The following is a 16,152-nucleotide window of genomic DNA, read 5'->3' as shown; positions in this document are numbered from 1 at the left end:
TATCCTCCCACTAAGTTTGGCTACCTTATATGTCCTTGTTTTTAGTCGGATACTATCCTTGATTTCTTTACTTAGCCACGGATGGCTGTCATTTCTTTTACACCCTTTTTTCCTCAGTGGAATATATTTATTTTGAAAGTTGTAAAATAACTCCCTAAATGAACACCACTGCTCATGTACCGTCTTACCCTTTAATCTATTTTCCCAGTCCACTTTAATCAATTCCGCTCTCATACCATCATAGTCTCCTTTATTCAAGCTCAGTACGCTTGTTTGAGAATCAACCTTCTCACCCTCTAATTGGATATGGAATTCAACCATGTTGTGGTCGCTCGTTCCAAGGGGATCCTTAACTAGGACATTATTAATTAATCCTGACTCATTACACAGGACCAGGTCCAAGGTTGCCTGCCCCCTTGTAGGATCAGTTACATACTGCTCAAGAAATCCATCCCTGATGCACTCAATGAACTCGTCCTCAAGGCTGCTCTGCCCAATTTGATTTGTCCAGTTAATATGATAATTAAAATCCCCCATAATTATGGCTGTTCCCTTATTACATGCCCCGACTATCTCCTGATTAATACTTCTTCCAGCAGAGTTGCAACTATTAGGAGGCCTATATACTACGCCCACTAATGTTTTTTTTCCCTTATTATTCCTTATGTGTGAACTGTACAGCAATAAAGTGAGTTGGCCTAATCTTGGACATTTTATGTGACATTTTAAACACTTACCTGGGACCCTCCTGTATTTCAGAGACCATGGTCTGAAAACTAAACATGGACCTTTACCTGGGAATCACCTTTAAGGTCTGGGACTGGGGTCTGAGCAGTGAGAGTCCTTTCAATGGTTTGATTACCTTGTTTGTAGATCGTATTGGTTCCTCGCTATTCTTCCATGGAGATGTTCATTGCTGGAGATTCTGCCTCCATCAGGAGGAAGGAGACCTTCGAGCGTTACCGCTGCCATGACAACAGCATAACAGTCATCATGCCAACAATGACTGACATCTGCGCCAAACTGATCAGCAGCATGTCAGCTATAATCCACAACGGGGCATTGCGTGAGTAGCAAGTTGGGATCTGTTTGTGTCGATAAACTCACTGATTGTAATTAAACACCCACTACCCACCCCCCCACCACCATCGGTGCACCGTATCTGCAGTGTGTTCTATCCACAGGATGCACTGCAGCAACTCGCCAAGGATTCTTCGACAGCACCTCCCACCTAGAAAGACAAGGGCAGCAGGCACATGGGAACACCACCACCTGCACACTGCCCCCCCCCCCCACCGAGTCACACACCATCCCGACTTGGAAATATATCCCCCGTTCCTTCATCGTCGCTGGGTCAAAATCCTGGAACTCCCTAACAGCACTGTGTGAGAACCTTCACCACAAGGACTGCAACGGTTCAAGAAGGCGGCCCATCACAACCTTCTCAAGGGGAAACTAGGGATGGGCAATAAATGCCATAAGACCATAAGAGATAGGAGCAGGAGTGGGCCATTCGGCCCCTTGAGCCTGCTCCGCCATTTAATGAGATCGTGGCTGATCTGATTTTTACCTCAACTCCACTTTCCCGCCCTTTCCCCATATTCTTTGACTCCCTTGCTGATCAAAAATTTGTTTAACTCAGCATCGAATGTATTCAATGACTCAGCCTCCACAGCTTTTTGGGGTAAAGAATTCCAAAGATTAAGGACCCCCAGGGAGAAGAAATTCCTCCTCATTTCCGTCTTAAACGGGTGACCCCTTATTCTGAGACTATGCCCCCTAGTTTTAGATTCCCCCATGAGGGGTAACATCCTCTCAGCATCTACCCTGTCGAGTCCCCTCAGAATCTTGTATGTTTCAATAAGATCTCTCATTCTTCGAAACTCCAATGAGTATAGACCCAACCTGTTCAATCTTTCCTCATAAGACAACCCTTCCCTACCCAGAATCAACCTAGTGAACCTTCTCTGAATTGCCTCCAATGCAAGTATGTCCTTCCTTAAATAAGGGCACCAGAACTGTACGCAGTACTCCAGGTGTGGTCTCACCAGCACCCTGTACAGTTGTAGCATGACTTCCCTGCTTTTATACTCCATCCCCCTAGAAATAAAGGCCAATATTCCATTTGCCTTCCGGATTACCTGCTGCACCTGTATGTTGACTTTTTGTGTTTCATGTATGAGGACACCCAGATCCCTCTGTACTGCAGCATTTTGTACTACTTCTCCATTCAAATAATATTTTGATTTTTTATTTTTCCTCCCAAAATGATTGACTTCACATTTTCCCACTTTATATTCCATCTGCCAAATTTTTGCCCATTCACTTAACCTGTCAATATCCCTTTGCAGACACTTTGTGTCCTCATCACAACTTGCTTTTCCACCAATCTTTGTATCATCAGCAAATTTGACCACAAGACACTCTGTTCCTTCATCCAAGTCATTGTAAATAGTTGAGGCCTCAGCACTGAGCCCTGCGACACCCAACTAGTTACAGATTGCCATTTTGAAAATGACCCTTTTATCCCGACTCTTTGTTTTCTGTGTTAGCCAATCCTCTATCCATGCCAGTATATTACCCATGATGTGGAGATGCCGGTGATGGACTGGGGTGGACAAATGTAAGGAATCTTACAACACCAGGTCATAGTCCAACAGTTTTATTTGAAAATCACAAACTTTCGGAGGTTTTCTCCTTCGTCAGGTGAGTGTGTGATTCCTTGAAGGTTACCGCATATATAGTCAGAGAACAATGCCTGGTGATTACAGATAATCTTTCCAACTGCCTGTTGTCAAGGCAATCAGACAGAGAGACAGTACATACAGGACTACTGAATATACAAACCGAACCCAAAGACAGAGAGAGAGAGAGAGAGAGAGAGACACCCGAAAGGAAGAGAAAGAGAGAGAATGACCAGTTGTATTAAAAACAGATAACTCTTTTTTCGCTGGTGGGGTTACGTGTAGCATGACATGAACCCAAGATCTCGGTTGAGGCCGTCCTCATGGGTGCAGAATTTGGCTATCAATTTCTGCTCGACGATTTTGCGTTGTCGTGTGTCTCGAAGGCCGCCTTGGAGAACGCTTACTCGAAGATCGGTGGCTGAATGTCCTTGACTGCTGAAGTGTTCCCCGACTGGGAGGGAACCCTCCTGTCTGGCGATTGTTACGCGGTGTCCGTTCATCCGTTGTCGCAGTGTCTGCATGGTCTCGCCAATGTACCATGCTCCGTGGCATCCTTTCCTGCAACGTATGAGGTAGACAACGTTGGCCGAGTCACAGGAGTATGAACCATGTACCTGGTGGGTGGTGTCCTCTCGTGTGATGGTGGTATCTGTGTCGATGATCTGGCATGTCTTGCAGAGGTTGCTGTGGCAGGGTTGTGTGGTGTCGCTGTTCTCCTGAAAGCTGGGTAATTTGCTGCGAACGATGGTCTGTTTGAGGTTGGGTGGCTGTTTGAAGGCGAGTAGTGGAGGCGTGGGGATGGCCTTAGCGAGGTGTTCGTCGTCATCGATGACATGTTGAAGGCTGCGGAGAACATGGCGTAGTTTCTCCGCTCCGGGGAAGTACTGGACGACGAAGGGTACTCTGTTGGTTGTGTCCCGTGTTTGTCTTCTGAGGAGGTCTATGCGATTTTTCACTGTGGCCCGTCGGAACTGTCGATCGACGAGTCGAGCGTCATATCCCGTTCTTACGAGGGCATCTTTCAGCGTCTGTCGGTGTCCATCGCGTTCCTCTTCGTCTGAGCAGACCCTGTGTATTCGCAGGACCTGTCCATAGGGGATGGCCTCTTTGACGTGGTTAGGGTGGAAGCTGGAAAAGTGGAGCATCGTGAGGTTGTCCGTGGGCTTGCGGTAGAGTGAGGTGCTGAGGTGCCCGTCTTTGATGGAGATCCGTGTGTCCAAGAAAGAAACCGATTCTGAGGAGTAGTCCATGGTGAGTTTGATGGTGGGATGGAACTTGTTGATGTTATCGTGTAGTCTCTTCAGTGATTCTTCGCCGTGGGTCCAAAGGAAGAAAATGTCGTCTATGTATCTGGTGTATAGCGTTGGTTGGAGGTCCTGTGCAGTGAAGAAGTCGTGCTCGAACTTGTGCATGAAAATGTTGTCGTATTGGGGTGCGAATTTGGTCCCCATGGCTGTTCCATGTGTTTGGGTAAAGAACTGGTTATCGAAGGTGAAGACATTGTGATCCAGGATGAAGCGGATGAGTTGTAGGATGGCGTCTGGAGATTGGCTGTTGTTGGTGTTGAGTATTGATACTGTCGCAGCGATGCCGTCATCGTGGGGGATACTGGTGTAGAGTGCCGAGACGTCCATCGTGGTGAGAAGTGTTCCTGGTTCAACTGGTCCGTGGGTGCTGAGTTTTTGTAGGAAGTCTGTAGTATCGCGACAGGAGCTGGGGGTTCCCTGTACGATGGGTTTCAGGATGCCCTCGATGTATCCAGACAGGTTCTGACACAGGGTTCCGTCGCCTGATACGATAGGACGTCCGGGTGTGTTGGCTTTGTGTATCTTTGGGAGGCAGTTGAAGTCTCCCACGTGGGGAGTACGTGGGATGAGAGCGTGTAGGATGCTTTGAAGGTCTGGATCGAAGGTCTTGATCAGTTTGTTGAGCTGGTGGGTGTGTTCTTTGGTCGGATCTGCGGGTAACCGTCTGTAGTGTTCCTGGTTGTCCAGTTGTCGGTATGCTTCTTTGCAATAGTCCGTTCTGTTCTGTATGACGATGGCTCCTCCTCTGTCTGCTGGTTTGATGACTATGTTGCGGTTGGTCATGAGAGCATCGATGGTGTTGCATTGTGCTCGGGTGACATTCTGGACTGTCTTGTGAGTGCAGCTGATGAATCTGGCGTTGACGCATCTCCTGACAGCTTGAGCATACATGTCAAGCTTAGGGCAGCAACCCTCCGGAGGAGTCCAGTTTGACTCTTTCTTCTTCGCTTGCTGTGCCGCGGATCCCTCTGTCTGCTGTTCCGGATCGTTGATTGTCTCATTGGGTTCGCTGCTGAAATCTTGGGATTTGTGGAAGAATTCCCGGAGCCTCATTCTCCTGATGAATTCCTCTGTGTCCGCCGCGAGACCAATGGGGTCCATTTTGGTGGTGGGGCAGAAATTGAGCCCTCGGCTGAGAACTTCGATTTCGTCTGGTTGAAGGGTGTGGTCGGACAAATTGATGATAGACCTCGTGTGGTTGCAACCATGGTACCCGGGGGAGGCTTGGTTAATGCTGGTGGTGATGCAGAGTTTCTCAAGCTTCCTGCTGTTGGTTTTCATGTAGGCAGCGTAGTTCCGTTGCCTCGTCTGTTTGGCGGTGTCATGGGTTAATTTCACGGGATCTTGGGTTCATGTCACGCTGCATGTAACCCCATCAGCGAAAAAAGAGTTATCTGTTTTTAATACAACTGGTCATTCTCTCTCTTTCTCTTCCTTTCGGATGTTTCTCTCTCTCTCTCTGTCTTTGGGTTTGGACCGTTTGTATATTCAGTAGTCCTGTATGTACTGTCTCTCTGTCTGATTGCCTTGACAACGGGCAGTTGGAAAGATTATCTGTAATCACCAGGCATTGTTCTCTGACTATATATGCGGTAACCTTCAAGGAATCACACACTCACCTGATGAAGGAGAAAGCCTCCGAAAGCTTGTGATTTTCAAATAAAACTGTTGGACTATAACCTGGTGTTGTAAGATTCCTTACAAGTATATTACCCCCAACACCATAAGAACACAAGAACATAAGAAATAGGAGCAGGAGTAGGCCAATCGGCCCCTCGAGCCTGCTCCGCCATTCAATAAGATCATGGCTGATCTGATCCTAACCTCAAATCTAAATTCATGTCCAATTTCCTGCCCGCTCCCCGTAACCCTTAATTCCCCTTACTTCTAGGAAACTGTTTATTTCTGTTTTAAATTTATTCAATGATGTAGCTTCCACAGCTTCCTGGGGCAGCAAATTCCACAGACCTACTACCCTCTGAGTGAAGAAGTTTCTCCTCATCTCAGTTTTGAAAGAGCAGCCCCTTATTCTAAGATTATGCCCCCTAGTTCTAGTTTCACCCATCCTTGGGAACATCCTTACCGCATCCACCCGATCAAGCCCCTTCACAATCTTATATGTTTCAATAAGATCGCCTCTCAGTCTTCTGAACTCCAATGAGTAGAGTCCCAATCTACTCAACCTCTCCTCATATGTCCACCCCCTCATCCCCGGGATTAACTGAGTGAACCTTCTTTGTACTGCCTCGAGACCAAGTATGTCTTTTCTTAAGTATGGAGACCAAAACTGTATGCAGTATTCCAGGTGCGGTCTCACCAATACCTTATATAACCATGAGCTCTTATCTTGTGCAGTAATCTTTTATGTGGCACCTTATTGGATGCCTTTTGGAAATCCAAATATACTGCATCCATTGGTTCCCCTTTATCCACCCTGCCCGTTACTTCCTCAAAGAACTCTCATAAATTTGTCAGACACGATTTCCCCTTCATACAATCAAGGAGAGTCAACATGGTTTTATTATGAGTCTCCAAATGTCCTGCTACTACTTCCTTAATAATGGATTCTAGCATTTTCCCAATGACAGATGTTAGGCTAACTGCTCCATAGTTACCTGCTTTCTGTCTCACTCCCTTCTTGAATAGGGGTGTTATGTTTGCAGTTTTCCAATCCGCTGGACCTTTCCAGAATCTAGTGAATTCTGGAAGATTACAACCAATGCATCCACTATCTCTGTAGCCACTTCCTTTAAGACCCTCTGATGCAAGCCATCAGGTCCAGGGGACTTGTCAGCCTTTAGACCCATTAGTTTACCTAGTACTTTTTCTCTAGTGATAGGGCCCGATGTTACCAGGGCAGCGGGTTCTCGGCTGGGGGGGGCTATCTGGCGCGTGGGTAACGCGCCCGGCGAAATCAGTCAGCTCCCCGCGCGATCGTAGCATAATTAGATCCACTTACCTGCTCCTCCGGGTTCCCCACTGCTGATCTGCGCGTCGGGCGGGCTGCGCATGCGCAATAAGATCAGTCAGCTGGAGGAGCTCTATTTAAAGGGGCAGTCCTCCACTGACAGATGCTGCAACAAACAGAAAAAATCACAGCATGGAGCAGCTCAGGGGGAAGGCTGCTCCCAGTCTAATGATGCCTCACTCCAGGTATCAATACATGGGGTGAGGAGGAGGGGGAGGACAGAGATCTTCCCCCCGGTGGGCGGGAGGAAACAGCCTGCCTCTGCCACCAGGAAGGCCTGGCTCGAGGGGGCAGAGGAGGTCACCAGCACCACCAACATATCGCCCACCTGCATACAGTGCAGGAGGCGCTCCAATGATCTCAGTAGGTCAGCCAAAGTGAGTACACTTACTCTTTCCCCTACACTCTGTCTGCCACATCACTGCCCCCACCCCACATCTCCTTCTGCACTGCCAACATTACTCTGTCACATCACCCCTCATACCCACTCAAACCTCATCCTCATCGTACCTGCACCTACTCAGCTTGCCAGTACTCATCCCACCACTACCACTCAACCCAATCCTCATACAATCTCATGGCTCTATCTCATACTCACCCTCTCGTGCATCTCTTTCATGGCCAGCCTCACTCAACCTGCCACTACCTGTGCTGCAGCCACAGGGCATGCATCACATATGTGCAGTAGGCAGCGTAAGGCAAACGTGTCGTGAGCATGAAGGGGATGCACAAGGGTGTTTGAGGGTTTGTCATGGTTTTTACTTATATTGAATTTCTGAACAACTCACATTACATATTATATTGGCACCACTACTGCCATGTCTTCGCGAATCTTGTCTGGTCTGTGCAATAATGCCCTTTCCTGAGGATCACTACGAAGACCCACAACTGATGCCACCCATTGTGTCACTGCAGAGTGGGTGTAGGTGTATTTGCAGGGCTCTTTTGTGCAGATGGCTGAGAGACGTCGGTGATGTCCCCTGTTGCACCCTGGAAGGATGCGGAGGAGAAGTTGTTGAGGGCAGTGGTGACTTTGACAGCGACAGGTAAGAAGATGGTGCTCGGGCCAGCCAGGAGCAGCTTGGCATGAAAGAGGCTGCAGATGTCCACGACTACATGTCGAGTGACTCTGAGCCTCCGTGTGCACTGCTGCTCAGAGAGGTCCAGGAAGCTGAGCCTCGGTCTGTGGACCCTGTGGCGAGGGTAGTGCCCTCTGCGACGCATCTCTCTCTGCTGTAGCCCTCCCTCCTGCTGTACAGGTGGATGTGTCACAGCACTGTGTTGTGGAGCTCCACGTGTCAGAGGTGGACGGCGTGGATGGTGAGGCTGGTGATGCTGTTCGCCCTCCGAGGAGGTCATGACTGCAGCTACGGCGGCCCCCATCCGGAAGATGTACATCTGAGGGGGTCCGCAAGGTAGGTACATGTCTCTGGACCCCGGGGTAAGTGCGCAAGTTGGTGAATTTTATTGTTAGGAGGAGGGTGGTGGAGGCCAAACTTTGTCCCAAGTGACAGAGTGGCCTCCTGCAATGAGTGAGGGTCTACCCCCCAAACCTGTCAAATGGACCTTTGCAGCTGCCACAGGCTGACAGCTGCAACAGGTCCATTTGAACTTGGAGTGTTTCCCCCAGTATGGGAAACAGTCCCAGTTTGCTCTAAAATCCCACCCCTCCTCACATAATCCCTTAATCAGGTCAGTTAATGACCTGAACAAGCAAGATAAATACTTTTAAGTGGCATCCCGCTGGCTTTAATTGCCTGCGGGATTCCCACCAGCGGGGGCTGCGCGCGTACGCTGGCACGTCAGCGGGGAACCCGGAAGTGGGCGGGTTCGAGGCGGGCTCCGGTCCCGCTCCGGGATTTCCCGATTTTTGGGGCCCCCCCGCCAGGAACGCACCCGATAGCAGGTGCTAAAATGCTGCCCATAGTGTTTGTTTTTAGTTCCTCCTTCCCCTTTGCCCCTTGATTTTCTACGATTATTGGTATGTTATTAGTGTCTTCTACTGTGAAGACAGATACAAAATATCTGTTCAATTCCTCTGCCATTTCCTTGTTTTCCATTATTATTTCCCCAGTCTCATCCTCTAAGGGACCAATGTTTACTTTAGCTACCCTCTTCCTTTTTATATACTTGCAGAAGCTTTTACTGTCAGTTTTTATATTTTTTGCTAGTTTACTCTCATAATTTATTTTCTCCCTCTTTATTATTCTTTTAGTCATCCTGTGCTGGTTTTTAAAGTTTTCCTAATCTTCGGGCTTACCAGTAATCTTTGCCATGTTGTATGCTTTTTCTTTTAACCTGATACCATCCTTGACTTCCTTAATTAGCCATGGTTGGTTCACCCTTTTTGTGGAGTCTTTCCTCCTCACAGGGATATATTTTTGTTGCGCGTCATAAAATATCTTTTTAAACGTTGGCCACTGCTTATCCACCATCATCCCATCTAATTTGTTTACCCAGTTCACTTTAGCCAATTCCGCCCTCATTCCTTTATAATTGCCCTTATTTAAGTTTAATACAGTAGTTTCAGACCCAAGATCCTCGCTCTCAAATTGGATGTGAAATTCTATCATGTTATGATCACTGCTTCCCAAGGGATCCATTACTTTGAGATTATTAATTAATCCTGTTTCGTTACTCATTACCAGATCCAAAATGGCCTGTTCCCTGGTTGGTTCCCCAATGTATTGGTCTAAGAAATAGTCCCTAATACACTCTATGAACTCCTCCTCAGGGCTATTTTTGCCAAATATGATTTGTCCAATCTATGTGAAAGTTAAAATCGCCCATGATTATTGCATTATCTTTTTTACATGTCACCCTTATTTCCTGATTAATATTTTGCCCTACAGTGCAGCTACTGTTAGGGGGCCTATATATTACTCCCACCAGTGATTTCTTTCCCTTGCTATTTCTTACCTCCACCCAAATTGATTCAACATCTTGATCTTCTGAGCCAAGATCATTTCTCACTATTATACCAATTTCATCCTTTATTAACAGAGCTACCCCACCACCTTTACCTTTTTTCCTATCCTTCCGAAATGTTAAATAACCCTGCGATGCTCACATCCCGAGAATGAATAAAAAACAATCAGAAATGCTGAAACTGTACAGTGGGTTAGTCAGCAGCTGAATGAGAATTGACAGTGATCATTTCAGGTCTGAGTTCTGGCTAAGGGTTTCTACCTGAGACACTATCCTGTGCTCGTCATTCAGATGGCTGACCAGTTGCATAGTTCCAACCTTCTCAGATTTCCAGCTTGTCTTTCTTTCATTTGACCGATAACAATGGCACTGGGTTGCCCCCTAGTGTCATCAACGGAGAAACAAATTTGCACGCTGCCCCTTTGTTTCAAGGGAGCACAACTCAAAAAAGAATTGAAATGTAAAGTCGGATTTCAATAGAACTGAAAGGAAACTAAAATTATTGTGTTATCGCGTGTGTCTATCTGACACTCCATGCCCTGTGGCGCCCACCGGTCGCGGAAAGCTCTGAGGGTACTGGGGGACTCCACACCCTCCCTCTCCAGTGACACCTGGGCTTGGACAAGGCCGCAGAAGAGAGGCAGGCGGCCAGAGCGACCCCTTCCCCCTTCCCCATGCGCTCCCCCCCCCAATCCTGGACCCATGAATCGCCACATTGGCCAGGCCCAGGAACAAGGCAAGAGAGCGTAGTCACAGTGTGACGAGTTTACACAGGGAGATTCTACTGTAAATGTGGACACAAGAATTTGTAATGGGATATATAAATAGGGACAGAATGTATGACTTTAAAATGGGGACTGAATCCTGGTCCAGTTATCCCCTGCCCTCTAACCCCACTCCACAAACAGTCTTCATTTCCTGTGTGCAATGCCTGGAAAAGTTGACTAGCAATATATAAATTGTTTGTTGTAGCCATAAAACCTGTAACCAGGAGGAACGGGGCAAACTCAGACAAGGCCAGCCTAAACACCCACTCCCTCCAACACCGGCGCACCATGGTTGCAGTGTGTACTATCCACAGGATGCACTGCAGCAACTCGCCAAGGCTTCTTCGACAGCACCTCCCAAACCCACGACCTCTACCACCTAGAAAGACAAGGGCAGCAGGCACGTGGAAACAACACCAGCTCCAAGTTCCCCTCTGACCATCCCGACTTGGACATTTATCGGCCATTCCTTCATCGTCACTGGGTCAAAATCCTGGAACACCCTCCCTAACAGCACTGTGGGAGAACCTTCACCACACGGACTGCAGCGGCTCAAGAAGGCGGCTCACCACCACCTTCTCAAGGGGCAACTAGGGATGGGCAATAAATGCCGGCCTCGCCAGCGACGCCCACATTCACAGAATTTTTTTTTAAATGGTGAGAAGCACCAATAGTTTAGATTTAATTACTGCCCACAGAAGGCGGGGAATGGATGGGACTGGCTGCCCAGGGCGATGGATATTGTTGACAGATTTGAGAGGGAGCTGGGTAGTTTTTAGATGAAAGAAGTGATTTTTAAAAATTTGGGCACCAGCGGGATGGTCGGCTTTGGCCTTTATCGGCCTTTATTTCCAATCCTACATTACGCAGCGAGTTATTATGATCTGGAATGCGCTGCCTGAAAGGGCGGTGGAAGCAGATTCAGTAATGACTTTCAAAAGGGAATTGGATAAATACTTAAAAAAGAGAAATTTGCAGGGCTATGGAGAAAGAGGAGGGGAGTGGGACTAATTGGATAGCTCTTTCAAAGAGCTGGCACAGGTACAGATGGGCCGAATGGCCTCCTTCTGTGCTGTAACATTCGATGATTTACTAAAGTATGGAGCGAATGTCCTTATCGTTTTGTTTGCTTTTAGCCTGCCGGTGTGACCCTCAAGGCTCGCTGAGCTCAGAGTGTGAGTCCAATGGTGGACAGTGTCGGTGCAAACCCAGAGTGATGGGCCCACGTTGTCAACAATGCATTCCCGGGACACATGGCTTTGGCCCCACTGGCTGCAAGGGTAAGGAATCGGGAGAAAGAAACTCTCCTGGTCATTCTGTGTTAGCAGCGATGATTCCGGTTTAGAAGTGTTGTGGTTTTTGCTATGCTAGGATGCTAGGATCGGTAGACTTTTTTATTGGGTAAGGGTATTGAGAGATATGGAGCAAAGGTGAGTAAATGGAGTTGGGGTACAGATCAGACATGATCTAATTGAATGGCGGAGCAGACTCGAGAGGCTGAATGGCCTTCTCCTGTTCCTACGTACTCCTGTTCCTAAATTCCACAACCTTTAAACTTTGCTGGCTTTGTGATAGACAAGAAATAGGGGACAAGAAGTCAAAGGTTACCCCCAGATGGGGGCAGTTACTGGGGTTTAAGATCTCCAGCTTCCCCCATTGAAAACAAAGGGATGGATATTAACTCGGAGCAGTTTTCTGGCGGGAATCCTGCTCAACTGAGTTAATATCCCGCTTGCCAGAGGCAACAGGAAGCCCCGGTGATTTTAACCGTCTCTCCACTTCCCGAGGTGGGGGGTGGGGGGCATGCAGAGCAGCTGCCTGCAGGAGAGGTAAGTGGCGGAGAGGGGCTGTTGGGAGGGTCGCGCAGGAGGGGGCCTAGGGCAGGGGAGACCGAGACTTTGTGGGGCCCAGAGTAGCACTTCACGGGAGCGATTATCAGACAAAAATTTGACACAGAGCATAAGGAAATATCAGGACAGGTGATCAAAAGCTTCGTTAAAGAGGTAGGATTTAAGCAGCGACTTAAAGGAGGAGAGAGAGGCGGAGATGTTTAGGCAGGGAATTCCAGAGCTTCGGGCCTAGGCCGCTGAAGGCACGGCCGCCAATGGTGGAGTGATTAAAATTGTGGATGTGCAAGAGGCCGGAATTGGAGCAGCGCAGAGATCTGGGAGGGTTGTAGGGCTGAAGGAGGTTACAGAGATAGGGAGGGGTTTGAAAACAAGGATGAGAATTTTAAAATTGAGCCAACATTTAAATGTCTTCATTGATAACGGTTCTATAATCGATCCTGGGTAGCGGAGGGGGACAGAAATCAGCCATGGTTACTGATCGTTTTTCAGTGTCTCCTGCTGGAAGATGGAGCAGATGAGGACAGGATCAGGATTATGCTCGGCTGTGATGTCCTCTGAAACTCATTGTGTAGACTTGCGTAGGCAGGTTAGCTACATGGGCAAGGGCATGGGAGGTGGTCTACCACCTACTCGGTATGTCAGTGCCCTTGAAATTAGGAACATCGGAAGACCAGGGTCCATCTAGTTCACCTTCTACCATCTTGGCAATCGCAGGATACAACGATAATGGAGTTGTTGACCAATCCTAGCAATCAATCTCCATCAGTGTGTCTACACAGACCCAGATATGAGGCGAGGAAAACCCTCAGTGGTGGAGAGCTTTGGGAACCATAGGGTCAATATTGGTATGTGTTCAGTGTGTTTTTCAATCATAAATCAGGCGCAAAACTGACCAATTTAGCAGTGGGATGGCTTGTGTCCAATCTGTGCAGATGTTGGTCCCAGTGCGAAATCATTGGGGTCTTTTTTTTTTAGGGATGGTGAGCACACGCCTAACACAGGTATTAGGCCCCTGAAGTATGTAAATATGTTTCAAAAAATACATTCCCGTGGAACCGGAGGAGCAGGAATGACTTCCCCCCCCCACCACCCCCCCCCCCCCCCGCCGCCAACCCTCGACTCCACAGGAGTAGCGATCGGTCCCCCTCCTGGGAAGTACCTGAGGGGCTGATCCGACGAGGCGGGTGTCCTAACATTGATGTCCTCAATCTGGTGAGCTGCCTGTGGAGGAGGACCCAGTGCTGGCAGCTCGCTAATGAGGGCCAAGGGCCAATTTTCATCGATCCTCAGGGCTCTCACTTTGAGGGCTAACTGATTATAAGAAATAGGAGCAGGAGTAGGCCAATCAGCCCCTCGAGCCTGCTCCGCCATTCAATAAGATCATGGCTGATCTGATCCTAACCTCAAATCTAAATTCATGTCCAATTTCCTGCCCGCTCCCCGTAACCCCTAATTCCCTTTACTTCTAGGAAACTGTCGATTTCCATTTTAAATTTATTTAATGATGTAGCTTCCACAGCTTCCTGGGGCAGCAAATTCCACAGACCTACCACCCTCTGAGTGAAGAAGTTTCTCCTCATCTCAGTTTTGAAAAAGCAGCCCCTTATTCTAAGATTATGCCCCCTAGTTCTAGTTTCACCCATCCTTGGGAACATCCTTACCGCATCCACCCGATCAAGCCCCTTCACAATCTTATATGTTTCAGTAAGATCGCCTCTCATTCTTCTGAACTCCAATGAGTAGAGTCCCAATCTACTCAACCTCTCCTCATATGTCCGCCCCCTCATACCCGGGATTAACCGAGTGATCCTTCTTTGTACTGCCTCAAGAGCAAGCATGTCTTTTCTTAAGTATGGAGACCAAAACTGTATGCAGTATTCCAGGTGCGGTCTCACTAATACCTTATATAACTGCAGCAATACCTCCCTGTTTTTATATTCTATCCCCCGAGCAATAAAAGCCAACATTCCGTTGGCCTTCTTGATCACCTGCTGCACCTGCATACTAACTTTTTGATCTTCTTGCACTAGGACCCCCAGATCCCTTTGTACTGCAGTACTTTCCAGTTTCTCGCCTTTAAGATAATAACTTGCTCTCTGATTTTTCCTGCCAAAGTGCATAACCTCACATTTTCCAATATTGTATTGCATCTGCCAAATCTCCGCCCACTCACCCAGCCTGTCTATATCCCCCTGTAGGTTTTTTATGTCCTCCTCACTTTCCACTTTCCCTCCCATCTTTGTATCATCTGCAAACTTTGATATGTTACACTTGGTCCCCTCCTCCAAATCGTTAATATAGATTGTAAAGAGTTGGGGACCCAGCACCGACCCCTGCGGAACACCACTGGCTACTGGTTGCCAGTCCGAGAATGAACCGTTTATCCCAACTCTCTGCTTCCTGTTAGATAACCAATCCTCCACCCATGCCAGAATATTACCCCCAATCCAGTGATTCTTTATCTTGAGCAATAATCTTTTATGTGGCACCTTGTCGAATGCCTTCTGGAAGTCTAAATACACTACGTCCACTGGTTCCCCTTTATCCACCCTGCACGTTATGTCCTCAAAGAACTCAAGCAAATTTGTCAGACATGACTTCCCCTTCGTAAAGCCATGCTGACTTTGTCCTATTAAATTATGTTTATCCAAATGTTCCGCTACTGTCTCCTTGATAATAGATTCCAAAATTTTACCCACCACAGATGTTAGGCTAACTGGTTTATAATTTCCAGCCTTCTGCCTACTACCCTTTTTAAATAAGGGTGTTACATTTGCAGTTTTCCAATCTGCCGGGACCTTTGCCGAGTCCAGAAAATTTTGGAAAATTATTACCAAAGCATCCACAATCCCTGCTGCCACTTCCCTCAAGACCCTCGGATGTAAGCCATCAGGTCCAGGGGATTTATCCGCCTTGAGTCCCATTATTTTACTGAGTACCAATTCCTTAGTGATTTTAATCGTATTTAGCTCCTCCCCCCCCAGAGCCCCCTGGTTGTCCAGTGTTGGGATATTCTTAGTGTCCTCTACCGTAAAGACTGAAACAAAATATTTGTTCAGCATTTTTGCCATCTCCATGTTTCCCACCATTAATTTCCCGGTCTCATCCTCTAAGGGACCTACGTTTGCCTTAACCACCCTTTTTCTTTTTATATAACTATAGAAACTCTTGCTATCTGTTTTTATATTTTTTGCTAATTTATTTTCATAATCTATCTTCCCTTTCTTAATCAATCCTTTAGTTACTTTTTGCTGTCTTTAGAAGACTTCCCAATCTTCTACCCTCCCACTAAGTTTGGCTACCTTATATGTCCTTGTTTTTAGTCGGATACTGTCCTTAATTTCTTTACTTAGCCACAGATGGCTCTCATTTCTTTTACACCCTTTTTTCCTCAGTGGAATATATATTTTTTGAAAGTTGTAAAATAACTCCTTGAATGAACACCACTGCTCATGTACCGTCTTACCCTTTAATCTATTTTCCCAGTCCACTTTAATCAATTCCGCTCTCATACCATCATAGTCTCCTTTATTCAAGCTCAGTACGCTTGTTTGAGAACCAACCTTCTCACCCTCTAATTGGATATGGAATGTAACCATGTTATGGTCACTCATTCCAAGGGGATCCTTAACTAGGACATTATTA

At 47.3% G+C, this 16,152-nt stretch overlaps 1 protein-coding gene across 2 annotated transcripts in view; it reads left to right on the top strand.

Annotated features, from left to right (window-relative positions):
• The window catches only part of lamb2 (laminin, beta 2 (laminin S)), a 127,901-nt gene that overhangs the window by 74,267 nt on the left and 37,482 nt on the right, over window positions 1-16,152 (top strand). For both annotated transcript variants that reach the window (XM_067998342.1, XM_067998343.1), the window contains 2 exons: window positions 874-1,066; window positions 11,794-11,937. In XM_067998342.1, coding sequence (XP_067854443.1) covers window positions 874-1,066; window positions 11,794-11,937 — 337 coding nt within the window. The remainder of the gene's footprint in view (window positions 1-873; window positions 1,067-11,793; window positions 11,938-16,152) is intronic.

The sequence above is a fragment of the Heptranchias perlo genome, chromosome 17 (assembly GCF_035084215.1).
Source record: "Heptranchias perlo isolate sHepPer1 chromosome 17, sHepPer1.hap1, whole genome shotgun sequence".
Taxonomy (NCBI): Eukaryota; Metazoa; Chordata; class Chondrichthyes; order Hexanchiformes; family Hexanchidae; genus Heptranchias; species Heptranchias perlo.
The sequence above is the reverse complement of the archived record's forward strand: the minus strand, read 5'-3'. Positions and strand labels throughout refer to the sequence as shown.